General features: G+C 36.7%; 7 protein-coding genes and 1 pseudogene across 8 annotated transcripts in view; 4 read left to right on the forward strand and 4 right to left on the reverse strand.

The window, feature by feature from the left end:
* Positions 1-2,440, forward strand: part of LOC113492385 — a 47,743-nt gene extending 45,303 nt beyond the window's left edge. The window contains exons 11-12 of the mRNA XM_026869867.1: positions 480-646; positions 835-2,440. Coding sequence (XP_026725668.1) covers positions 480-646; positions 835-1,093 — 426 coding nt within the window. The 3' untranslated portion in view covers positions 1,094-2,440. The remainder of the gene's footprint in view (positions 1-479; positions 647-834) is intronic.
* A 477-nt stretch (positions 2,441-2,917) lies between these two features.
* On the reverse strand, positions 2,918-4,518 carry LOC113508773 (plasminogen activator inhibitor 1 RNA-binding protein-like). Its single transcript, XM_026891869.1, has one exon. The coding sequence runs from the start codon at positions 4,331-4,333 to the stop codon at positions 3,173-3,175; it is 1,161 nt and encodes a 386-aa protein (XP_026747670.1). The 5' UTR covers positions 4,334-4,518; the 3' UTR covers positions 2,918-3,172.
* An 814-nt stretch (positions 4,519-5,332) lies between these two features.
* On the reverse strand, positions 5,333-6,980 carry LOC113508771 (glutamine synthetase 1, mitochondrial-like). The gene has a single exon (XM_026891867.1). It carries the CDS (start codon positions 6,626-6,628, stop codon positions 5,393-5,395), a length of 1,236 nt encoding a protein of 411 aa, XP_026747668.1. The 5' UTR covers positions 6,629-6,980; the 3' UTR covers positions 5,333-5,392.
* On the reverse strand, positions 6,981-8,427 carry LOC113508772 (glutamine synthetase 1, mitochondrial-like). Its single transcript, XM_026891868.1, has one exon. It carries the CDS (start codon positions 8,339-8,341, stop codon positions 7,142-7,144), a length of 1,200 nt encoding a protein of 399 aa, XP_026747669.1. The 5' UTR covers positions 8,342-8,427; the 3' UTR covers positions 6,981-7,141.
* Positions 8,428-8,705: 278 nt separating this feature from the next.
* On the forward strand, positions 8,706-10,887 carry LOC113508778 (DNA-directed RNA polymerase III subunit RPC9-like). Its single transcript, XM_026891877.1, has 4 exons — positions 8,706-8,891; positions 9,150-9,270; positions 9,826-9,978; positions 10,091-10,887. The coding sequence occupies exons 1-4, from the start codon at positions 8,884-8,886 to the stop codon at positions 10,184-10,186; spliced, it is 378 nt and encodes a 125-aa protein (XP_026747678.1). The 5' UTR covers positions 8,706-8,883; the 3' UTR covers positions 10,187-10,887.
* Positions 10,888-12,336: 1,449 nt separating this feature from the next.
* On the forward strand, positions 12,337-15,129 carry LOC113508774 (glutathione S-transferase 1-like). Its single transcript, XM_026891870.1, has 6 exons — positions 12,337-12,446; positions 12,625-12,773; positions 13,110-13,168; positions 13,278-13,425; positions 13,808-14,001; positions 14,349-15,129. Exons 2-6 carry the CDS (start codon positions 12,633-12,635, stop codon positions 14,476-14,478), a joined length of 672 nt encoding a protein of 223 aa, XP_026747671.1. The 5' UTR covers positions 12,337-12,446; positions 12,625-12,632; the 3' UTR covers positions 14,479-15,129.
* A 577-nt stretch (positions 15,130-15,706) lies between these two features.
* LOC113508775 (glutathione S-transferase 1-like) lies at positions 15,707-21,195 on the reverse strand. Of its 2 annotated transcripts, none has more exons than XM_026891872.1 (6): positions 21,175-21,195; positions 18,618-18,766; positions 17,518-17,576; positions 17,096-17,243; positions 16,224-16,417; positions 15,707-15,883 (listed from the first exon to the last, which is right to left on the reverse strand). In XM_026891872.1, the coding sequence occupies exons 2-6, from the start codon at positions 18,756-18,758 to the stop codon at positions 15,757-15,759; spliced, it is 669 nt and encodes a 222-aa protein (XP_026747673.1). In that variant the 5' UTR covers positions 18,759-18,766; positions 21,175-21,195; the 3' UTR covers positions 15,707-15,756. The 2 variants fall into 2 exon arrangements, with proteins under 2 accessions (XP_026747673.1, XP_026747672.1); XM_026891871.1 differs by lacking the exon at positions 21,175-21,195 and adding an exon at positions 19,682-19,811.
* Positions 19,973-24,879, forward strand: LOC113508654 (annotated as a pseudogene).
* The last annotated feature ends 812 nt before the right edge of the window (positions 24,880-25,691 follow it).

A 25,691-nucleotide genomic window follows, 5' to 3' on the forward strand; every position in this document is an offset into this window, starting at 1 on the left:
ATAAATATACTTAACTAGCTTTTATCGCGTTCCAAGAGAACTCTTCAAAAGTCCGGGATAAATACAGTCCTATGTTCTTTCTCAAGGTCAACCCTATCTATGTACCAAATTTCATTAAAATCAGTTCAGTGGTTTAGCCGTGAAAGCGTTACAGACAGACAGACAGTTACCGGTTCCCTGTCAGCCTCTTACCCAGTAGGTAATATGTGAAAATGTTTCACCTAACCTTAACCTACATAAATAAAAAAGAAGAGCTGTATAAATAGATAATTCGATCTGGTAATTAAAAAGCTCTTCATAAATGCGGTCCTTTTGTTTGATAGTTAATGGTTAGATTGTTCCCACTTAGTTAATTCATTGTTCTATTTGTTTTAAGTAACTTTGGATAGTTTTATGTAAATAACATATTATTTTACTTGATAAGTACTTAATGCCTTGCTTTAATCTTAATTGATGTTTTAATGTGATTATTGACGCAGGTTGTGGACCCGCGACTGGTGGCGGCCTTCGACGCGCGCGAGCTGGAGCTTGTGATAGCGGGCGCGCCCGAGCTGGACGTGGCCGACTGGAGGAACAACACCGAGTACCGCGGCGGGTACCACGACGCACACCCAGTCATCATCTGGTTCTGGCAAGCTATCGACAGGTCAGCCACACTTCCCACGAGCCATATCATGTTTAAAAATTAAAGTGTGTGTAATCTAGCCAGACACTCGATTAATGTCCGGCGGTTAAGCTGTCCAACCTTCCTTGTATTTCTTTGAATGTCTCCGCGAGAATGCGCATGTGTTACGAGCCGACGGATGATGTATATAACGTGAGCTTTTGTTCCAGATTTTCAAACGAGCAGCGACTTCGACTAGTGCAGTTTGTGACGGGCACGTCGTCCATCCCGTACGAGGGCTTCTCTGCACTGCGCGGCTCGACCGGGCCGCGGCGCTTCTGCATCGAGCGCTGGGGCCGCGTGGAGTCACTGCCGCGAGCGCACACCTGCTTCAACCGCCTGGACCTGCCGCCCTACCCCACGCCGCACTTGCTCTACGAAAAGTTGCTTCTCGCCGTCGAGGAGACCAACACTTTCGGCATCGAGTGAAACCCCACCACTATACTCACTCCGAAAGCGGACAGCTTTTAACGACTCCGATAAATAAAAATAACCAACTTTTGGAATAATATGTACGTTCCTTAACGGCACGATGGTCCTATTCTTAGATTGACCCTGGAAATCGACGATTTGCTCTGATAACGATTCTTATCAGAGCCATACATCGAAGCCACCATTTTTTGCGGTCATAACGTATACTGATAATTATATGGACCTCGGTTAAAACCACACGGTTACGTCTGTTAGGAAGAAGTCAATACAATTAAAATATACACAATTTTTATAAGTATGCTTATCTGTTCACCGTGTGAGTCTGTGTTTCCTGTATAAAGTATTGAAAATACATTCTGCAGCTGTAAATAGTTTCACTAATTCATTACAAGTATTGTTGTCAATGTAAATAATTTTAGTCAATTGATAGCGTAGTGGACAAACAAAGATAGGGGTATGTTAGGAGTTGAATAAACCATAATGTAGATGTGCCTCGTTATTTATTGTTATAACTAGCTAACCGCGTAGGCTACGGGGTTTGTACTTGATGGACGCTTGTATTATAAGTGAACGTATATTGTGGCTGTGAAACGGGACTCAAGTCCTGTGTTTAGGAATTACGCTTTTACGTCACTAATTTATAATATATATTAATGTAACCTATGTCACCCTTGATAATAAAAGTTGATTTAAATTATTGCAAACACTTGTGTTACATTGCATACTACAAAATTACAATTTAGAAAATATATAATTTGAATTACAGATAATTATATAGGTAAATAATTTTATTGCTTCAAGGCATTTCTTTTGTATTTCCAATTACAAGCAACACTAGTCACCTACAATAGTTTATATTGTTAACAATCATATTGTTTAAATACATCTTACTCTTTCATAATCCTAACATTAATTGCAGCTATCCACGTTTAAAACTAGCCTGCTCTGAAAATTTATTATTGTAAAAATATCAAGAATTATATGTAACATAATTAAGTCATGAATGTGCAAGTTACATAAAGTTACTATGTGTTATAATGTGTTCCTTTGTTACATTATTATTATGTAAGTGTAAACAGTTCTGTAGTAAACTACAGGTATGATACTTAAGTTGTTGCTGTCTGCACATTAAGTGACAGGCAGTATTGTCTCATAATGTATATAAATATTATTTATTATGCTTATCAACTCTACAATTTTGTAAATTGATGTTTATTTTTTAAGTAATTATTATATTATGTTAAATATTTAACTCAAATTGTGTATTGTTTATTATCTGTAAATTTTAAGTGTATTGTTTTGTGTGAAAGTGATAAAATGTGTCAATATACATTACTTAAATAATACACGCTTTTCATTTAATCCTAACTTGTGGTTGACCACATGTGAAACAAGATAGTATCACATAACAAGATAGGCTGGGGGAGGTATATAGATAAAAGGAAAATAATTAAGAAAAATATCACACATACAAAATGTTTATTTTTCTGAAGTTGTGTAACAACAAAAATCAACCTTGTTATTTTAAAACCTTATCTTTTAACATATATCAACTATTTACAGTTCCCAAAGTCTGCATTTGTCAACACAAACTTATGATAAAAATGCAACAAGGGTTACTTTTCACATTCTACTCTAATTGTGACGGAGTTACTTCATAGCATGTCACAGTCTGTAAGTTTTAAATCCTTAATTAATAAAACTCATCAAAGTTAAATCATAAGCTGATGTGATTACAATATAATAAAAGCTACTGTTATTATAGTTCTGTATGCATACTGTAGCTATGTGAATCCAAAATGAAAACTCTTAATAATATCCTCCCCCTCTACAACATCTTATGTGATTTGCGAGCACAACTAGTCAACCCCCAAATCAATATTCAACTTTGAATTGAACCAATCAAGTCAATTATTGGATTGAAAGGCGGTTTCCGAAGAAATCGTCTAAATTTTAATGTAATATAATACACGCTCGTGTAAATATTTTGTATATTTACTTCAAAAATAACGGTACATACAATATTTTAATTTGTAACTCTATCGAATGGGAGAAGAGCGAAGGCTCACTGTGAGTCTAGCCAAGAGAGGGGAAGTCCTTGCTGTCATCAACCTTAGGCGGTGCGGCCGGCGCACGCAGCGGCGGGCGCTCCTCGACGACCTCGGGCTCGCGCGGCGGGCCTCGGCCCCGGCCGCGCCCGCGCCCGCGTCCTCGCCCGCCCGTGCCGCCGCGCCGTGCGGTGTCGTTGAACGTGAACTCGATGCCGAGCACGCGCTTCTGACGACCCACGCGCTGCGGATAATCAGCCATATCGTACTCGTCGTCGCTGTCATCGTCCTCACCTCGTTCACCTTCCTTCTTACGCTCGAGCATAACCAGATTCTTCCACTGGCTGAGGTCCTCACCCTCGCCGGCCTTTCGCAGGTTATACTGCGGCTGCGTGCGTTGGGCATTTCGAAGCGCCTTATACTCGTCGAGCGTAAGTTCGCGCGGTTCTTCCTCAGTAGGGGCTGCACGCTCGGCCTCTGGTTGCTGGCCGTCGCCGGCAGCAGCCGTATCGGCAGGCTTCTCTTCAGCGACCTCACCTTCGGAGCCGGTCTTGTTAAGTTCGTCGATCTCGTCCTTGAGCGTGCCCCAATTATGTGGGCCGGCGCCCTCGCGCTTATCCACCGGCTTTACTCCGGTTTTGTCAGAGCCGGATCTCCTGTCAAACTCACGCTTGCCTCTACTGTCGTACGAAGGACGCGGCCCGCGCGGTCCTTCACGAGGTTCACGCGGTGGTCTAGGCCCACGACGCTCTGCTCCCTCTGGGTTGTCGCTGAAGTTGCGCCGCTCAAAGTTAGGCCTGCGGTCGCCAAACTCGCGCCGGGGTGGTCGAGGGGCACCCTCCTTGTTCTCAACGGCGCCATTCTGCGGCCGGTCCTCACGACGGCGCGGAGGAGGGCGTTCGGAGTTGCGCTCATTAGGTCTGGCAGGACCCTTAGCCTTTTGTTGCTCACCGCTCCTGTTTTCTTGAGACTTCACATTTTGGGTTTCCTTAATACCTTTCCTGGTAGCGGGAGCGCCACCTTTAGGTTTGGTCTCAGGTTTACCCTTGTTCTCCTTTTCGGCTTCTTTGGTCTTCTTTTTGAGCTCCTTCGCTTGCTCTCGCGCTTTTAACGCATCAAGAGGATCGGACTCATCGTCCAAGAAAAGAGCGTATCTGTTAACAACCCCCACACCGTAGGAATTCTCCATTGTGATCCTCTTGATGATTTAATCACACAATAACTGGATGTTGGTGGATTATTTTCACGCACTTTAGTAAGGCGACATTTTGTCTTATTTTATTGATTTCATTTAATATGGCGGACGTAAGCGATCGCACCTAATACGCCATATGACGAAAAGGAATAGAGAAAAGAATGAAAATGGCGGCACGGTTAGCTTTTTAATTTTTCGTCTATGGTTTCGTATAGTTCTGATAATAACCAAAGACTTAACATTCCTGACATTCTCGGCAAAGTAACAAAATTGACAATTATTGAAACATTTTAAAATACATCATGAGTGAAAAATATGCTTTACTTTTTAAATTTGTTATATTTTACGGTATAATGAATACCGAATAATCGAATTGACTTTTAAAATTAATGTAACTTTTTTTAATGCATATGGTTTTTAGTGACTTTTAGCGATACATTATTTCAGGACATTGCAGGATTCTTTGCAGACATGTCAGTAAATAATCTAATAATAAGATTATTCTGGGTTATGCTTGTTTTCGCTATTTTTCAATGCGCCTGTTTCACAATCACTGATAAGCCGCTATCTGGCAGATTTTACTGAATTAGGTACCTACATTCTTCGTATAAAAAAATCTATGTATCTGTGAATTAATTACGGGAACTAATTTGGCGGTGGTGAAACAGGTCCTTCAAATATACACATTATTTTCTAAACTTAAACATTTTTCAAATTCTAAATGACATTCCAAAAAGCATAATAGTGTTTGGAGTTATAACGAGTCAATAAAAATTGTTCATAATGATGAAAAGATATGATAATTAATAGACTCAGGATAGATAAGCCTGTAAAGCGTATCATTGTTTCAGACTGAGGGCGCTATTGTACGGTCTGTCGCTTGCGGCCAACGTGCATTGCCGTGTATTTGTATTTGATGAGCGTTATAAAAATATATAGACAAACTTTCTGCTCAAAGGGTTCTCTAAAACATGATTAAATGAAACACAGTAAGAATCTATAAAATTTTACATTTTGTACAGCACATAAGTCAAAAACAATTTAGGTAAATTATCATTTTCTCTTGCAAGGGTCCTTAGTTTGTTGTTGACAACTAGAGCTACCTCCACTACCTCCGCTGCTCCCTAAACATGTCTCCATTAACAGTCCACATACCAAATAAGGGTCACAATCACCACCTGGCCTCCTGTCCTCAAGGAAACCTTTTCCCTTCTTTTTAATATTTCTTTGAAGTCGTATGGATGCTTTCCTGTTGGCGATACCCCATGAAAACTTGTCAAATGGTGAAGTTTCAAATTTTCCGGACAATCGCATTCTATTAGTCGCTTCTTCATTTCCATACTGCTTCATATGTTTCATGTGTGCCTTTTCCAATTTCTTAATGCATTCTTCTATAAAAGCATAGCCACCGTCGGACCGCATTCTCTTCGTACTAAAATTATGATGCATGCCCACACCAGGATGTAAATGGCCAAAAGGCTTGGGATGATATGTGACGTCAACTCCATAATCTTCACCAACCCTTGCCATTATATAGCGTGACATCCATAAGTCATCCGGAGCTTTTATACCAAGAGTTGTCCCTACTTGCCACTCCCAGCAAGCATGCATCACTTCGGCGTTAGTACCTTCAAAGTCGAGCCCTGCAAAAAGACATGCTTTTACGTGCGCCTCAGCAACGTCTCTTCCTGCTATATATTTCGCTCCTACGCCACAGTAGTTGTATTGATACTTGACTGCAGGGAAGCCTCCACCTTTCGGCCATCCCAGACCCCATCCATCGTTATCCAGCAAGGTGTACTCTTGTTCTAGACCGAACCAAGGTTCTTCAGCCTTATGAGTTTCACACAAATCATTGCAATACTTTCTATGATTCGTTGCAACTGGTGTCTGACCTTCACCTTGGTAAACCTCACATAAAATGAGTACATGCGGATCAGCTCTAAACGGGTCCCTGTAAACTGCGACTGGCTTCAAAGTGGTATCAGAATTGTCAGTAGTGGCTTGCCCTGTTGAACTGCCATCGAAGGCCCATGCAGGGACAGCATCTGGGCTATAAGGAACACAGTCCAGGACCCGATCCTTGCATCTCATATTGATTCCCGATCCATCTATCCACACATACGTAGCTAATATTTTATTACATGGCAGCGGCAGTCTCATATAGCGATCCATAACTTTCTTGTTAAGTATGTGATTTATATTATGTGCCATTAAATTTCGTTTAGTTACAAATAATACTTTTGTTGGTCGACGAATTCCAATGAAACACCTTTTTAAGGTTTCCATATTGATATTTAATATCTTGATCTTACTTATAAATTTTGTAAAAAATAATAACGATAGCAAACAGGCGTGTGCTAGGCCCCAAAATAAATTTGAATGATTCCAGAAGTATCTTGACGTGCTTATTTTATTTTCAAGGCATTTGTAATGTATTCTTTTAGTTAGCAGTAACTTTGATCTCGAAAGAGGTTGCAACAACTTTGACTTCAAATCCACCAAAGCCCTATATTTTTCGCTAGTACACCCTATTTCTATGATTCCCACTCTCTTCTGTCCAAGGCCTAATTTTTTACATGATACCTGCAAAGGTGTCGAAACGTCGGGAACTGAAATCTAAAATTAAGCCGCGATAAAATCCGTAAAAGTAGTTTCATTTCAAGGCATAATTTTTTTATAAAAATATAATGATTTAAGTTACTGTTAGCCAGAAAAAAATAGAGAATAGAAATAAATATAACAGATAAAAGTTTTGATAGTCATTAAATTTTAATAGCTTGGAAGCTATTATTCCATTTCTTACTTCAGGCAAGTTTCTGCCAAAAGTGCACAAACCCTGTATGGGTCGCAATCACCTGCTGGTCTTCGATCTTCCAGAAAGCCCTTCTTTTTAGTCATAACACTTCTTTGTAGTCTGATTGAAGCACTCCGATCTGCTACACCCCATTTACATGTATCAAAAGATGCAGTTTCAAATTTACCAGTTAGTCTTTTCCTGTTTTCTTGACCGTCTCCCAGTCCATAATTCTTCATGAACTTATCATGTTGATCACACAAAACTTTACAAACTCTTTCAATTTCTGATATTCCTCCATCACTACGCATTTTTTTTGTACTGAAGTTGTGATGGCACCCTATCCCTGGTTGATCCTTTCCCATAGGTTTTGGATGATAGCTTATAATAATTCCAAAGTTCTCAGCTATTCGGTGTAGTAAATATCGTCCTACCCACAAGTCATCTGCGGCTTTAATTCCCATGGTGGTCCCAACTTGGTATTCCCAGGACCCTTTCATCACTTCTGCATTTGTACCTTCGAAGTCCAATCCAGCATAGAGGCACGCGCGGGCATGACATTCAGCAAGCTCTCTGCCTGCAACGTGCTCACCCATGCCACAATATGAATATTTTGCTTTTGTGACTGGATACCCTCGAACTTTTGGCCAACCTAAGGGCCATAAATCTAAATCAAACATTGTATACTCTTGTTCAATCCCAAACCAAGGTTTCTGGTCTGATATTTTACTTAATACGTCCGCACAGTGAGCTCTATAATTAGATTTTGTTGGGGTCCCATCGCCGTAATAAGTCTCGCATAGTACAATTACATGTGGACACTGTCGAAATGGGTCTTTATATAATGCAACCGGTATTAAAATAGTATCAGAATCATCAGTTTTAGCTTGTCCAGTAGAACTGCCATCGAATGCCCACTTTGGAATCATGCTTAAATCACATGGAACTTTATCCAATATACGATCTTTGGAACGTAAATTTATGCCACTACCATCGATCCAAACATAAGTAGCAAATATTTTATTTTGTGGTAATCTTAAATTTGTGTAATGTAAATAATATGCATTGAGTGGAAGATCTATTCTGGTCAAACCACTACTAAAATGTCGTTGGCTCAACTTTTTCTGAACTCCTTTATGCACTGAAAAAGCTCTTGACACAATATAGCTGCTAGTTGTAGGACATAAAAATTTGCACAAATTCATTATAAATATCGGCCAAAAATTCCACAAAAATTCAGCGCTATAGAAAACTGCAGATTATTTTATCATTGATAGTAGGCCGTGCAATGATTCTTTAAAAACTATATGGTCATGAAGTTAGGATTTCTATGCCGTTCAAAAATAAAAATGGATCTTATGACGAATTCGTTTTATAATCTTTAACTTATAAGATTATCATAACTTTAAAATCAATTAAATGCCGTAGTATACGATGTATAATAGTATGGTCTGTGCTATTTACATACTTCCTTTTGCATCAGTACTATTCCAAAGCCAATAAAATATTACACATTGTCACTGTCAGCTGTCAGTAGACAAATGACTTGAAGTGTCAGATTTGATAGTAGGTTATTTTGTTATTGATCGCGATTGAATGTAATTCAAATTCATAATTATTGTACATTAGAGATTTTTTTGTTTTCAAGGAGCAAATAATGAAGTGAATGATCTTATGGAGTGTGTGCGGAAAACCAAATATTAGTGTCGCAAACGTATGCGCCTAGGCGTTCGTATTTCCTGTTATAATGGAGACGTAAGTTATGAGAGATAAAATATGTTGCTATGAATAAACGAAAGTATAAAAGCACAGCTGCCCTCTATTATTAAAATGTATATAAAAGTATTCAGTATGAGACTGTCGATGTACAGCATAACCTGAGAATGGATATTGTGTATATATCTTTGACCTAGCTATAAGTAATCAATGATTGATTTTTACAAATATAGTTGTTTGCTATTTTTGTCGAAAATATTTTACGGAAAAAACTATTAATTTTTCAATACCTTTCAGAATAAATGTGAATGCTGCATCTTTATGCAACTATGAGGTGATGCTGATTCTCCAAAAACTGAAAGACACAACTCAAAAAAAACACAAAAGAGAAGGCTACTTAGCAACTGTTACATATGAGGTACATATTTAATTTGTTACCTCCATCAATTTAATTAGTCAAAGGCATAGTGTGTAAGTTAATCAATTGCTTCATCAATGCAACAATTTTATCTTTAATAATATAGGTAGGTATTATCCTTAATAAAACTGAGGAAAAAAAATGTAATGCAATTTAAAAGAAATTTTTAAAAGTTAAGTGGGCCTGACTGCTATACTGGAGTTTATGGGTTTGTTGCCTGCCCAGAACACTGATTGTGTAATGTGCATGATTATTTGTTCTGTGATTGGGTGTAATTTATCTATATTATGTGCTTTTTTTCTAAATATACTTAAAGTATACTATGTTCATATTTTGTCTATCATTCATAATATAAGCATTGCTTAGTTTGAGCCTAGACGGCGTAGTGGGAAAGTTTGGAAAATATTTTATTTATACTAGAGTGAATGTTGACAAATACTGAAATACTAAAATGAGAATGAATATTTAAACTATCATTTTTATTTTGCAAGGTTATTAGATGGAGAATTATTAAAAGTGATTATTGTCTCAGTATCTAATTTCTTTATGTTTTAGACCCTCCATTACCTGCAAGATACGGAATGCAAGAATCAAACACCAGAGTCTATAGGAAAGTTTATGAATGCTATGAAAAAGTTTAAACTGACCAAAACTGAGAAACTCATGATGGTCAACACTCCACCGAGAACAGAACTTGAGATTCAACTGGTAAATATATATATCTACTTTCAAAGTTTTATGAAATAGGTTCTCCACTAAATGAGTTAACATTTTTTCATTATTATATATTATTTTTAATTAATAATTATTACATTTACAGATTGTACAAGAGAGTGAGGAACGTCTTTCAGAAGACGATGTCCGCGAAATAATTGATATTATCAACAACTTGTTTCCTCCGAGCAAGACGTCCTGACAGACTGACAATGCTGCCTCTGTGAGTCAGAAAGAGAGCAGCGCCCCAGCTGGTGTTGACATCCCGAGCCAGTAAGGGATGTTCTGAGTACGCTGGATCCAGCTAAGTACCGCATATTACAATGATTGATCTCTATCTTATCTCGACAGTACAGTTTAGTTTACAGTACTCAAATATGTAATAATAGTAAGGTTATGAAATACGTAGCTGCATACATTCAAATATATTCTTTCTTTCTGTGTCCTTTATTGACATGAACTCTACACAGATATTTAAAGGACTTTTCAAAATAATTACATGTTTATATGTATTGTAGTATCTCGTAATGAAATTATCTACATGTAACAAATCTAAATAAATGTAGATAAATCTAGGAAGTAGATAGTGAATTTAATAATAAAAAAGCTTTTTAAGTAGTGATATTTACAATAAAATAGTCACGAAAATTTAACGGTACCATGCGCTTATATTGCGTAACATAACCTACAAAATATATTTCCAATACACTACACGTTTGAATCGACAACCGGTAATCAGTATGACATCAAGCGTATCAAAGATCAAGGTCGTTTACATGTAACAGTTGTAACATTAGGTTATGAAATCAACCACGTGTTTATATGTCGTTATTACCTACATTTATGACCTTGTAATGTCTTCAATAATATTTAGAATCAAAATAAAGAAAACTAATAACTTAATGAAATTGTTTTATTTTGTTATCTTGTTTAGATTCTTAATAGCCGAAACATGTTGAATTAGGTTATGCTTATGCAATGTAAAAATGTAAATAAACATACCATGATTAATCTAGAATCCAGATGTCATTATTGGTTTTTCTTGCGTATTTTGGTGTTGTCAGTGCAATTATTAAATAATAATTTAATCGTCTATCACAATAGGGTATTCAACTTGGTATCGGACAGCAAGCCCGTGTCCGTTAATAAGCTGTCTTATGTAATAGTTAGACAGTTAAATCCGTTATCCGGTGACACTTTCAAACTTAATTTTACACACTTTTTTCTTGCTGGTCTCGTAACACCACATGTTCCTCTTAACATTCTCATCTATGCCACATTCAGTTATCTTTCATTCATCCCTTGTGGCCCAATAGTCTGATCCATTCAGGTCAGTAGATCGGATCATGGTCTTATAGATCTTTTCCTTAGATTTAAGGCGACTGTGGGGGTCACAAGTGGTTCACGTTATCTGACCCCATTTCATTTATCCTATGTTAATTCGGTGCTTGGCCGTCCTATTTCGCTATCGCTTTGAATTCAAACAAGAATCACCTGCCTTATTTAGGCAACAATAGTACGAAGTCATTTGCGCGCGAGTCTGAAACTCTCGCTTTTCCATTCTTTTATGGTCACACAAATGCTTGCTCTTGTATTGAACCCGATGTATCTTGATACATTACGCTCTGTGATCCTGTGGTCTATCGTGCGGTGAAATGAAATGAAATACCACTCGGTTAATAGTGTAATCATTCAGTCCGAAAGTTGGTTAACTCAACGAAAAAATCGTTTTTTAGAACCATATTGATCTTTTGGTTCAAAATACCAAATATTATTGTTATAAGTTTATAGGTTTAGTTTCCATTGAGAAGTCACTGACTGATATAATGCAGGTGTTTTAAATTGAAGGGCTGGTAAATGCGCAGGCGCAGTGATGTCGCAGGGATTATATTTGTATTCGATGTTTCCCATTGAAATCGCATCTTATAGTAGGTAAGTTTAGTGAACACAGGACACGCAAAAAAATGTAGTAACCGATAAAAAACTAGAATAAATAGGTTGCAGACCTATTTATTATAGCTTTTATCAGAAACTTATTGCAATATTACACCTAGGTAATCGAATTTCCACAGCGCGGCAAACCACTACCTCCTATTCTCAGTCATTGACATGTTTTTCGATATAAAACGCTAAAATTTACATTTTAATATTTGCGCACTTATTTATTATATCTACAGTTATCAAGCATTTAAACAATCTAATCGCGAAATATTTATAATCATTACAAAATCTACAGTGCCCCACCGTATAAGTGAAATTAAAGCATCAGGACATAGGTTTTATTGATATTTTTGAATGCTTTATTGTACAACAAATCGTATAGAATAATCTGATTGGTAAGGTGCGTTGAGTGCTCAGATAACTGGTCTTGATAATAAGACGTGGACTGAGCAATAATTTACTGACAGTAGTAAATAATATTTAAGATTGTGCTGACTACTGTAGCGGTACTGCTAGCTACGGTAAGTCATTTTTGACTATTTTTTTTATCTAAAAAGAATAGTTTAGTAAACCTATTTTGTGACATCTGTTAGCAATTTAGAGAGTCTACTAACTATATTTTTACCGGTCAGTAGATTTTTGTCGATGCTTGTCGGTGCTTTTGTCGAATCATTCTACCTTATTTATTTTAATTTTCAGTTTCCAAAATGGCGCCGGTACTGTACAAGATAGACGCGAGTCCCCCCGCTTGCGCGGTCAGGATGCTCGCTGACATCATCGGCCTGCAGCTGGAGATCAAAGATGTTGACTTTAGAACTATGGAGCACAAGTCACCGGACTATCTCAAGGTATATTATTATACAATTTACATGCACTGTTTAGTGTTTACATACCTTACAATAAAACAAATACTTTTGTCACATCGTATACAAAACCCCCAACTTAATTACTTTTGGCCGTAACTTCTACATACGTATATTTCTTTCCAATTTTTTTCTCCAATTTGAAGCAATGGACTTTGGTATTGATAATAATTGATATGTATCACCATGAAAAAACTAATTCGTTTTGATGTTTTCAGCTTAAAATGTTTACTTCCAATTATAAGTTAGCATTATAAGATATAACAAGCCTCAAAAATATGTATATACCGAAGTTCCTAAAATGCTGTATTTACGTTACAGATGAACCCTTTGGGAGTGATACCAACATTAAATGACAACGGCTTTTTATTAGGCGACAGGTGGGTACTCGAATTACGGTTTTTTGGAAAGATTTGTCATTTTTAAGTACAGAACAAATATGTTCGGTCATTAAAAAATAAGTAATCTATTATTTATTATTCTTTCTAGCCACGCCATAATGATCTACCTGCTCTCTGTATACGGAGGCAACAAGAGCGAGTTGTTGTACCCGAGCGATCCGAAAGCACGCGCCCTCATCAACCAAGTACTGTTCTTTGATGCCAGTATACTGTTTATCAGGATCAAAGTGGTGGCTGTAAGTTTTTTTCTAGTCTTTACTATTATTACACGAATATTATAAATGCGATTGTACATTTGCACTTTATTATTCTATAAATAAAATTTGGCATGAAGGTATTCTGCCATAGTATAAGTCCTACCTAGTAAGCCTTCTCAATATTCTCACACACTAAAAAATAAGAAGAGACTTGCCGGGCTCCTTATATTTAAATCCACCTGAGTGCTTCTCCCTTCATTTGTGGGAAGTTGATAAACTAGTGAACCGTGAAGTTGAAACCTTGCACCAGATGAATACATACTGGGCTACCTTTTTCTGTGTTTAACCTTGCGAAACCTAGCTGTTTTAGAAGAAAATTTTCAAAATGAGAGAACATAAAATGTTTGGTAAATATTTCCAGCTTCCAACAATAATGGAGGGTCTAAAGGCTCCCACAGAGCGCCACCTGTCGGACCTGGAGGAAGCGTATGGTATGCTGGAGAAGTTCCTGTCGCGACACCGCTACGTCGCCGCCGACCATCTCACTATTGCCGACCTGTCCGTAGCAACCACACTCTTTGCTGCTGTTGCCATCAAGGAGATAGATGCTGAGAAGTAAGTTCTTTAGACTGTTGCGATTGCAACCACGTTATATCTGTTCCTGTACATTGACTGCTTTATAAGTTGGCTTTGTTATATAAAACTCTCAGCCAAATTTTGTCAATAGTTGTATAGTAAACCTGTAAAAATAAATAATAGAAATACTTTCTGAAATATGGTAAAGAAACATGAAGCAAATCAAAGACTGAGATGAATCTTAAAAGGTTTCAAATCTTATTCACTTCCTTATTGACTTAAAATACAAAATCCTACTTTCAGCCAATTGTGTAAAAATAACACCAATCTATTAAAATATAGAACAACCTATTAAACAGTAAATTAAACTCAATTTTGTCGCCCAGATTCCCGCTGTCTACGGCCTGGTACAAGAGGATTCAAAAAGAGTCTTTCTACAAAGAGATCGCAGCGCCCGGCGGCGTGTCGTTCACCCAAGCGATGCAATACTCCTGGCAGAAGAACAGCCAACAATAAATGTAATACGGAACATTGAAGATTAATTATGTACTGTCTGAAACTACACAAGTCTCTAAACAAAGTCAGTTTTACAAAAAACTTTTTTTAGCGATAGATAATTAGACTTTGCATGCAAGCAAGATTGTTTGAATCCTAACAGCGTAAAAGCAACTATCTGAATGTCTTTATCTGAAAATATTTGTGTTAACCGACTGTTGAACTAACTATACCTTCCAATCTGTTTAGTATTTAAGAAAAACATGGATTCTTTTAGCTTTTACCGCCCTTGGTGTGCCACACAATTACAATAGAACTGAAATAAACAAAAATATTAGAAAATTAAAACTTGTACAAGTTTCTCGCTTACCTGAAAAGACGCATGCATGTATGGTAACTCCGCTCTAGGGCAATATAAACCAACAAAATATTAATTATAACCTCATTGCTATTACGCAAATCAAGATCAACAATCTCAGATTAGGAAATTTCTATATAAGTTCCTTTCATATTGACATATAAAAATGAGTGCATTTCCTTCTGCTATGATGCCATGTCTAATAAACATCTAAATTGAGATTGGTGAAATTTCATAAGGGGACTTGACTTGTAGCAGTTTTCCACGCGAGCTGTTCAAGTGCCTAATTAAAAACGTACCAACTTCTTTGTAAATTATTTTGGTAACTGGACCCGCCTTAATGTGCGTTTTCCACTCTAATCGTGTCTCCTAGTATAGTATTCAAGAATCATAATCGTAAATTAAGGTTTGCTGAGAAACTGCCCTCTCCTCTCCTCAACTCGGTTCTCCAGAAAACCTAGCAATGTCGTCCAGCTAACGCATACTCCGTCGTTTCTGATTTCTGTGACCTATCCATGGTCATCCCTCCGTTGACGCTTGACTTCATCAGCCGTATGTATGTTATATAAATTATTCGAACCTACGGAGTAAATGCGAGCAGTTGTTTTGATTTATGTATTTAATGCGGCCAGGCCAAAATATATTCTGCTTTAGTTTCACCACACTTCAAAATTATCTAGACTGAGACCGCGACCCCTGGATCTTTTTCGACATTTCTTCTCAGGGTAGCCAAATGTTGACCCCAGGGTTTTCCTTAAAAGACACGTAGAAGTAATGATATATCCTACTTAAATAATACATTTTATGGCCACCCACATTCATTCTCATATTATTGGAAAGTTGAAGACTTTGTGTAAGTTTAGTCCATGGAAATTAGAACGAACAAAAAAATGAGTGTAAATTATTACTTTATTCTATGAGAATAATGTTCCTTTCTGTATTTATTGGTTGTTTTTCTGTCTAAAATAATCCAATGTTTGTTTAGCGGCCAGTCTGCCGGGCACGGCGATTTTCTTGTAGGAAGGCTCCTGTTGCATCTTCTTGTACCAGGCGTCGATCCGCGGGTGTCTAGATGGCAGAAATTATGTTATTTATCTTATTTGAGAGTAACAATTTTTTTTACCTAGGAGTAGCGTACACTAAAAAGCTTAAAAAGATAAATGTTGGGGCATCAGCAGTACCCTCAAATCAATCTTTCTCTACATAAATATTTCCTGGGCAAATATCGTCTTCGATATCAGTTCAGTCGTTTTGTCATTTAATCTTTTTTGTTTAAACGAAATTTCTTTCGAATTTATGTACACGTAGCAACACATAGGACACTCATTTGGATTAGTTTACAGATAGGTACAACTCCAGGATGTAGTTTCTAATAGGAACTATATCCTGGAGTTAAGTAACAACTTACTTCTCTGTATCTAATTCCTTGATTAGAAGGCTAAAGGTGAGTGTGCATGAGATTGAGAGGTCTGCGATGGTGAGGTGGTCGGCGGCCACGTAGGAGTTCCGCGTCAGGAACCGCTCCAGCATGTCGAATGCTTCCTCCAGGTCCGCCAGGTGACGCTCTGTAGGGGCTTTCAGACCATCGAAAATCGTTGCCTTCTGGAATTATAGATCGAACAGTTTAGACACCGTCCTACAATGGGAGTTTTCAGTTTGAAAATTCAAAGCTTCGGTGAGCTCGATATCTAATTAAGTGATTTACTTGTAGTTACGATTTTGAAAAATAATTTATTTATACATAGTTAGATAAATGAAGTACATTGTTTTGTGGTGGCGCGGTATGTTAGGATGACAAGTTTATACCTAGCGATGAAGTATCGGATAGTCCAAACCGCCCCAGGCTTCACTATCTGGATGGCGGCGAAATTGAGCTTTTTTTTGTGTCAGTTAAACAATCAGTTTTATTTTAAAAAATTTCGTTATTCTGCGCGCGCCCTCATAAACAAATATCTAACTTCGTGAAAAATTTATTGATTTTTATTTCTTTTCATTTGTAGATTTTAACATTTCAATTAGCAAAAAAATCTGCTAAGCTGAAACATTTTTTTCAGGGTTTTTATAATTAAAACCAAAATTTAATTTTTTGGCCTTAAAAAATGGATAAAATTTTACGAAGACAATACGGTAGCAAATTGTGACTCCGCCCCGGGCGACGGTGACCCACGCTACGCCACTGCACATTTGCTACAGCATTACTCAAACAATGAAACTAAAAGCGTAAGGTAATTAACCCCTATAAAAAAGTCTGTATTAGTAGAAGAATCTTTAAATACTTACACTGATATTCTTATTCTTGACAAACAGAACACTGGCATCAAAGAACAGTACTTGGTTGACAACAGCGCGCGTGCGCAGGTCGCTCGGGTATAGGAGCTCACTCTTATCGCCGCCGTACTTCGACACCATGTAGATCATTATCGCGTGGCTGTACACATAAAAGGTGTGATTTTTTTTTTGGTTATTCACAAACATATTTTCAAAAATGCTTAGACGCTGAGCTGTTATAATCACTTTTTTGCCTGGACTTCTTGGTGCTGAGTCAAGTTGCCTACATAGCACCCTTTCACGGGGAGTCCAGGGTGATCAGACTAGGTTGTCTATAGAAACCAAATATGCAATTCCAGATTATCTGACACAAGAAAGTGTCCATGTTTGCGATTTGCCCTAATCCGAAGATCGAAAGTCCAACGTCAACTTACCTCTCTCCCAATGAGAATCCATCGTCGACCAGTGTTGGGACAACTCCCTCAGGGTTTAACTGTAACAAAATTACATGTGCTTTTGAAGTGCCTAGTTTAGATGGCACGTCTTAAAGTAATAGTTTATCAGTTGTAGAAAAGAGACACGGTTCTACCCCGTTTAGTGCGCTGTCATCAATCAATCCATCAAGTCTTTATTACATAAAATCAAAGAAATTACATCGTCCACAAATGGATTGTGGGACCAAGTAGACATAATTTATAATCACAGATGCGGACAGAACCGATAACCGATGGAGTAAACGAGTTCTTGAGTGGAGACCGCGACTCGGCAAACGTAGTGTAGGACGCCCATTGGCCAGGTGGGATGACGACTTGCGAAAGACTGCAGGCGGATGCTGGATGCGCAAGCCGAAGACAGGCTGCTATGGCGCACATTGGGGGAGGCCTGTCCAGAGATGTCCAGCAGTGGACTACTAAAGGCTGGTGATGATGATGATGACGCGGACAGTAGTATCTCTTTATATCTTTTCTATTTTTACATAGTCATGCTTCTACAATTGCAACCATGTTATCTACTTAAAGACTGAACAGAAATCTCAGTTTTTTTTATACACCTGTCGGTCTAAAAACTGACGATAATACGAGTGTTTTCTAAAATTAGAAGCAGATATCGTATCTGTTACTTAACAGTTGATTAGATTATAAATACATTATACCTATTTATTGTATGTTAACACTTTGAAAGGACTTCTGAAATAAGTTTCTAAATTATGGAAATTTTTATAAGAGATAACTTTTTACCTTCCAAAGTCGGAAGCAAAAAGAAGCGTTTTGAATGTCTGTTCCTTTCCTTTCACCCCTTTCAGCCCAATTGGCTTGACGGTATTGGACAGAGGTGTCGTCAGATCCTTCAGAAATGTAATAGCTACATGTTTTAATGGCATCCGCAAATGTTTCGGCCAAAAAGGTCTTCCATCACATCTTAATGTAATATTATTATGTTTTTGGAAGTGTGACAGCGCAATACACTGCTTAGAGCAGCATTTCTTTCTAACCCTCAATAAGTATCGCTACTTAGATACATAGTACACAGGTACCTTCATATATTCCGGGGATTTGTGCTCCTCTTTAAGGAATTCAACGTCTTTAAGCTCCAGCTCCAGTCCGATGATGTCAGCCAACATCCTGACTGCGTTAGCCGGGGGACTCAAGTCTATCTTGAACAGCAACGGCGCCATTTTAAATTCTGAAAAATTAAAATATTTCAAACCAAATCTTTATTTTCTAGTCAATGGAAGTTTAAATTAAAAAAGGTAAAATAATTATTCAATATGCACAGAAAAGTAAATAACACAAAACTACTTTTTGAATTAGCGCTTTAGTTAATTTAGTTGTTAAATTATTGTTAGGTACACTATACAATAAATTAGCAGCAAATGCGCGGACACAGATATTAAACCTAAACATAAAAATAATAATGTGTACCTAACTACATAAAGTGGGTGAAATTTGGTACATAATAATACATTTCCAAAGTGACAGGACTGATTTAGGTATTTCTTGACTCGTTAACTGAGTAAAATTATTCTTGCACTATATAATGTACTAACACGGTAAATCAAATGATAATGATATGTAAATATAAAATAATATGTTTAAAACCCTCTAGGTTCTTGAAGTCACGACTTACACATTTTTTTAATATTTAAGTACTTATACTAAACCATTTATTGACAATGAGTGTATCTCATTGTCAATAGATGGTTTAGTTCCTATTTTTCATATGCCATGGGCAGGTCATCGAATTTAACTCGCTACACTTTAAATCTTCGACAGTTAGTGTCATTACTTCATTGGTATTCCTTGTTTAATTATTAAATAAGGAATACCTAGCAGTATACACAAAATAACACTAGCGTTAAAATACAATTATTTTATTTAAACGTGACTCATTTTTCTAGTCTACCTATCCATTTTTCGTCAAATTGAACTTAATTAAAATAATACTCAAATAAATCAAACCGATGATAGCTACGTCCTTAAAAAAATTGTTGATCTAACATTAAATAAATTAAATAAGTACCTATACCTGCACACTAAACATCATTTATAAATAAAGACGGTAAGTAATTAAGTACGTAATAAAACAAGAGTGACTTACCGTGATGAGCACTATAATACTGTTAAATATTTACAAAACCTTTTATGTAATTTATATAATCATCTATAGTGACAATATCAGATACCGCAAGTATGATAATTTATCTAAACTTTTTAAAATGACACGATAGACATACTATCTGTATAATCTTACACAAACAACTGGTATATTTTTTAAACAAATAGAAGATCCATCCGAGGAATGAGGTCATACTCATATATAAATATAAAACTTATCATTTAAGTACAAGTCATTCTCGTGATTATAACTAATGATGCGTATAATTTAGATATGGCCTTCTGTCGCGGTCAGTTAATGTAGTAATATTAATATTTATTACGTAATGAACTTCTTTTTCTTATTCGTTTTTCGGATTCAGCTGAATTTTATAAAGACCGACTGCATTTCAACACCCTGTAGTAAGATTTGTGTAAAATGTAATGATTTAATTAAAGATGGCATGAGTGAAGTCTAGTATAATACTAGAGATTACGGCTTAAAATGCATTCTGAGTTTGGAAGACTTTAACACCACCACACTTTCTGCCTTCGACTTCGACTCGTATTTCAGGGGACCAGCAGCCCCGTCTAAACGATCTATTGTTGCAGATACAATTTTTTTTTTTTTATGCTGCAATGATTTATTGTCCTTGTAAAATTATTGTGTTTTTATTCCAAGCAGTGTAATTGATCTATGTCTAATAAATAAATTAAAACGTAGCGGAAATAGGTCCTTCGAAACTTAAAGCACTTGTAAAAAAATTGGCAGACTCGGTTTTCCAATCCGGGATTTTGGACTTAGCAATAGGACTTAAGCTCACTAGACCATGGATCGATAAATTAAGTGATAAGTATCTACCCTTATCAACATAGTAACCATCATTCATTGTGTCATTACATAATATAGTGCCCGGATTAAAACACATAACAAGCTTTTCCTGAATATAGATAGTCCTCCTTCCTAAATATATTCTTGTAAATTGGCCTTTGGTAAGTTCTTTTAATTCTCTGATAGTTATTTTGGAAAAGTGGATGATGATTTCAGCTAAGTATTTTATAAATACGATTTATACCGATAATTTCCTATGTGTATATTGGCTATAGCGATGATTCTTGCACAAGTTGATCGATCACAGGTTAAAATTGCTTGATACGGTCGATCCGTAGATGGGGAACCGTTTATGTAATAAAGACTGTCCATATTTCGGAAAGCACCTTAAATTGTAGGTCCTTTTTGTTATTAATATTACTTTGTCAGTCGTTACGGGTAGTAAGATGCTAGACAGTTTGTAAGCCGACCCCAACATAGTTGGGAAAAGACTAAGCTGATGATGATCTAGAATTTTCCACATTTTGATTACTTGGAGTTCGTGTTGTCTAATGTTATATATATAATGATTAATTATGATGGTACTATAAACTACATGTGCTGTCAAAACGAAAACTTTCTTTTAAAAAAGCATCTAAATATTTATGAAACAACGGTTTACTCACGCGTATTTATCTGGATTGCCGGACTAGTTTTGGACACAACCGGAGTCCTCAACCTACAGACGTCAGACTACCTGCGTATCCGCAGCCGACCGCTGCGGAGGGGCCGGCGACGCTGGTGGCGTGGGATGAGTCGATGAATAAAGTAATTATTATCAATCCGCATCACGAAAGTTATAATAATAATAAGTGTTTGGTAGTTATAAACGTCATGTCATCGTTCGTTAATGATGAATTACGCTTACCCGTATAGTCACTTCTTTATCTGCAATTTTTGGTGTAGCGATATAGAGAAGTATTTTTAGACTATATTTTGCCCAATGGTCAATTACGAATTTTAATAAATTTATAAAGAATTGGCTTAAAAGGTAAAAGTAACACAGATATCAGTTTTCCAAGTTACAACTAATGCTCAAGTCTATATCCACCTTAAGAAAACCCGCTGTTTTACAAACTTACAGATTCTTCTATTATTTTTTTTCTCATTTTTTGTTTGTTAGAATTACTGACTGCACGGATAGCCAAGTGGTTGAGGTCACCACGCCCACCCACTGAGCGCGACGTGTCGCGGGTTCGATACCCGCGTAGGACAAGCATTTGTGTGTTTCACGAGCGCTTGTCCCGATTCTGGGTGTCTTTGTGCATGTGATTTGAATGTTTGTGAAAACCCCCGCGACGCAAGGATTAAATTCCTTAGTGAGGGAGTCGTTAAAAAAAACTGTCCTGTTTTTCTTCCTTAATATCTCAAATATCAGAAATTTGCACTCGAAATAAATATTGAGTTTAAATAAAAACTCAATTTTTCCATAAGAATCCATAATAACGCCAGTGCTGGACAAGATCGACCCGAGTCCGCCAGCCAACGCGGCCAGGATGTTGGCAGAAATCATCGGGATGGAGTTGGACCTCAAAGACGTTGACATGATTAGCTTCGAGCACAAATCCCCGGACTATCTCAAGGTATGTTATTACAAAATTATCTGCTAAGTCAGTTAGGACATTTTGACATGTACCTAAGAGTATCTTACTTTCAGAATAAAATATTTCATTTTATTTCATGTATAATAATTTAAACATTCAATGAATGTGCTTCCATGAGTGAGTGAGCCAAAATCTTAAAAATATACAGCATTTTAACATACCATGTCTCAAAATGTGAATAAGATTTCTGTATCTTGTGGTGTTTGTTGTATGTCTCTAGTGTTCTGAAAAGTATCATATATATATGTATAGTAACAAAATAAGCACAATAACAGAGAGTATTGCACTCACGTTACAGCTTAACCCTGTGGGAGTGGTACCAACTTTAGTCGACGATGGATTCGCTATTGGTTCGTAAAAAAACATCATTGTCATAAAATTGTTATAGCGTAATCCAAATTTGTATGGAAGGACATTATTTGCACTCCCATAAAAACAATATATATTTTTAAATATTGCCTTGTTATTGTTTAAAGTGGAACAAAAGAGGCAGTTAATTAAAATACAGCTATGGGTTCCCCAACAGCGAAATCTTCCGGAAGGTATATCACGGCCGCGGTGCTGAAGGAACATGGTTAGGATTAAATTAAATTTCAGACTATTAATGACTAAAACAATTGTGTTTCCAACATTTCCTTACCCTCAACCCAAATCGAAAGGAGTCATGTGATGATTTCCCAACCTAAAAAACGACGTACATTATTTCTTTATGATTCCAGTCACGCGATTCTGATCTACTTGGTGTCGAAGTACGGCGGCAGTAAGAGCGAGCTCCTGTATCCGAGCGACCTGCGCACGCGCGCCAAGTCATGTTCTATGATGCCAGTGTACTGTTCGCCAGAAATGCACTCATTGCTGTAAGTATCGTTTATTTTATTTATTTATTTATAAAGATTTTACATGAACAATGTATAATGATGCATTTAATGTGCCTACGAGGCATTCCTTAACGGTCAACAATAGGACGATGCTGAGATAACATGAAGTGGGGGCATTGGCATGTTGAGGAGAGCTATATATTATGTCATTATTTAATACACTTTAAAATACTGCATTATATAGTCAGGTATAAGAAAACACTAAAATACTGAAAACATATATTTTAAATGTATGTAAGTGTTAGACCACTTGTTGTCAGAGGTTGTTGCTAGGATTCTCTTGAGTATAAGAATAAAATGATAAAACCCACCACTCATGTTTTGGACGATAAGCAAAAGTGTTAACTGTCCAGCATCCTGCTTTTTAACAGTCCGATATTTTTGTAACAGATATACCTGCATAATGCACAAACTTAATAATATTTAAACTGTCCTAAATATCCTCCGTTTTCGTTCACTCGTCTGATCTATTGTATCAAATACCGTATAAGTGACCACATACATGACATAGTAGTATATGCGTTAATAATATCGTTATTATAAAACGAAGGTACCTTTTTGGGTAAACAGCATTGTGATAAGAAATAAAATTCGTTATCGAGAGAAGTCAGTTGCTTATTCATCAATCGTTTCATTTAATTGCCAGTCATTTTGAGATATCGAATTCGAATAATTACCTTTTATTTAACCTTATTTTCCGTGTTCAGCTCTAATTGCCATGTTAAATACTTTTTTGGTTATTTCTCTTCCATTGACCCCACTTTCTTCTCACTCACTTCATATTAAATGTTTGCCCAATAGACCAATTAAAGTCCTAAACCTATTTTGAGATTCAACCAAATTATTTTTCTTTAAAGTCAATGTGCAATTCATTACCCAAATTGCTTGTGATAGTAGGTAAAATGACTCGAACCGGTCAAAAAGAAAAACATCAACAAGTATCATTGTAATACTTTTATTAGAACATTAAAATCACAACCGAAGGCAGGTCGAGATTTACCATTTCACTCTTCTAATGTTCCGACAGGAAGAGTCTACAAAAAGAACAATGGCTTACTTACAATAATCGGTCACAAACCTTGTCTATTAACACTACTATATCGTATCTATCTGATCAATTCCAGATGGCAGTAATACTCGAGGGTCTAAAAGCACCGACGGAGCGCCACCTGGCGGATCTTGAGGAGGCGTACGTCACGCTGGAGAGGTTCCTGTCGCGACACCGCTACGTCGCCGCCGACCATCTCACTATCGCCGACCTATCTATTTCCACCACACTTTACGCTACCGCTATAATTAAAGAGATAGATCCTGTGAAGTAAGTTTATACATACAGAAAAACATGTAAATGGAAAAAGAAAAAAGAAAACATTTATGTAGTGTCACCTATCACAAAACTTCATTGAACTTTTCAGAACACTAAACTAATGAAATATATATATTGATACGTAAAATAATGTGTGCAAGCGTCTCACCGTTAGACTAAAGGGGCTACCAGCGTTATTATATCAAATGTTTGTAAATGGCTACACTAATGCTTGACAGTGGTTAGCTGGTTTGTGACTATAGGTATCTTCTCTATCTTACGCGAATAACATACTTTCCGATGAAAGGATCAATCTTCAACTCTACCAATAAACATTAAATCTTAATTCCTTTATTGTCTGCCAGATTCCCTCTGACTACAGCCTGGTGGAACAAGATGAAACAGGAACCATCCTACAAGAAGATCGCACAGCCAAGCAGTCTGATTGCCCAACAATCGATGGCATTTTTCATAAAGAAAAACAACGCGTAATAAATAATATCACTTGTTACACATAAAAATACATTTTATATTTATCCAAAACTTTGTCTTAATTTTTAGGGAAACCAGCAGCACGCTAAAGAATTAACTCCTTTTATCCTCATAGATATAACCATTGAAGCTTACACGAAGGACACCTAGACTGGTTTGCGCAAGATAAAATCCCCCCAAAAGTAAGAGTAAAGTATGAAATAGTTAAATTCATATTTCATATTAATTTAGTTAATTTTTGCCCCCCTTTTGGTTCAATAACATATAGCGGCTAATTCTCTGGTAACACTTCTGATCTGCCCTGCTTCCATATAATCTGTGATATAATTATAATAAAAAAGTGTGTGTGAAGAAGAAAAAAGAAATATTGAGCCATGGCCCAGAATACAGAATACGCCAGGTATCGCATAGTCGTCGGGTATATAGGTTTTCAACAATGAGGACAAATAATTGCGAACAAAAAAGTAAGTTCTACGACCTTAATTTATTTTTTGGTTACCTAATAGTACTTATATGGGCAATTTGAACAAAATAAATATTACAAAATTATTTTATTTGAAACGAAATCGCAAATTAAAAACGAACATCGCATTTGTTCGCTACAATAGCACCATCTAGCTTAGTGCTCTATAACTTCCAGTTAATAGTAAAAAACTAGATGTCACTAGTAGTTACGTTGTGATTACATGATTTATTAGATTGGTTTACATTCAATCAAAATGATTAAAACCTTTAAGCGGACCTTTAAATTAAGTTAAATATAAACGGATATGTTTTTCGGTAATAAAATTAAACTCTACAGTAGTGACATCTGTTTCGCAAATAGTCACTTTGTAGTGAAGGATAGGTACAACAAGCGCCAT

Source organism: Trichoplusia ni, chromosome 3 (assembly GCF_003590095.1).
Source record: "Trichoplusia ni isolate ovarian cell line Hi5 chromosome 3, tn1, whole genome shotgun sequence".
In the NCBI taxonomy this organism is placed as follows: Eukaryota; Metazoa; Arthropoda; class Insecta; order Lepidoptera; family Noctuidae; genus Trichoplusia; species Trichoplusia ni.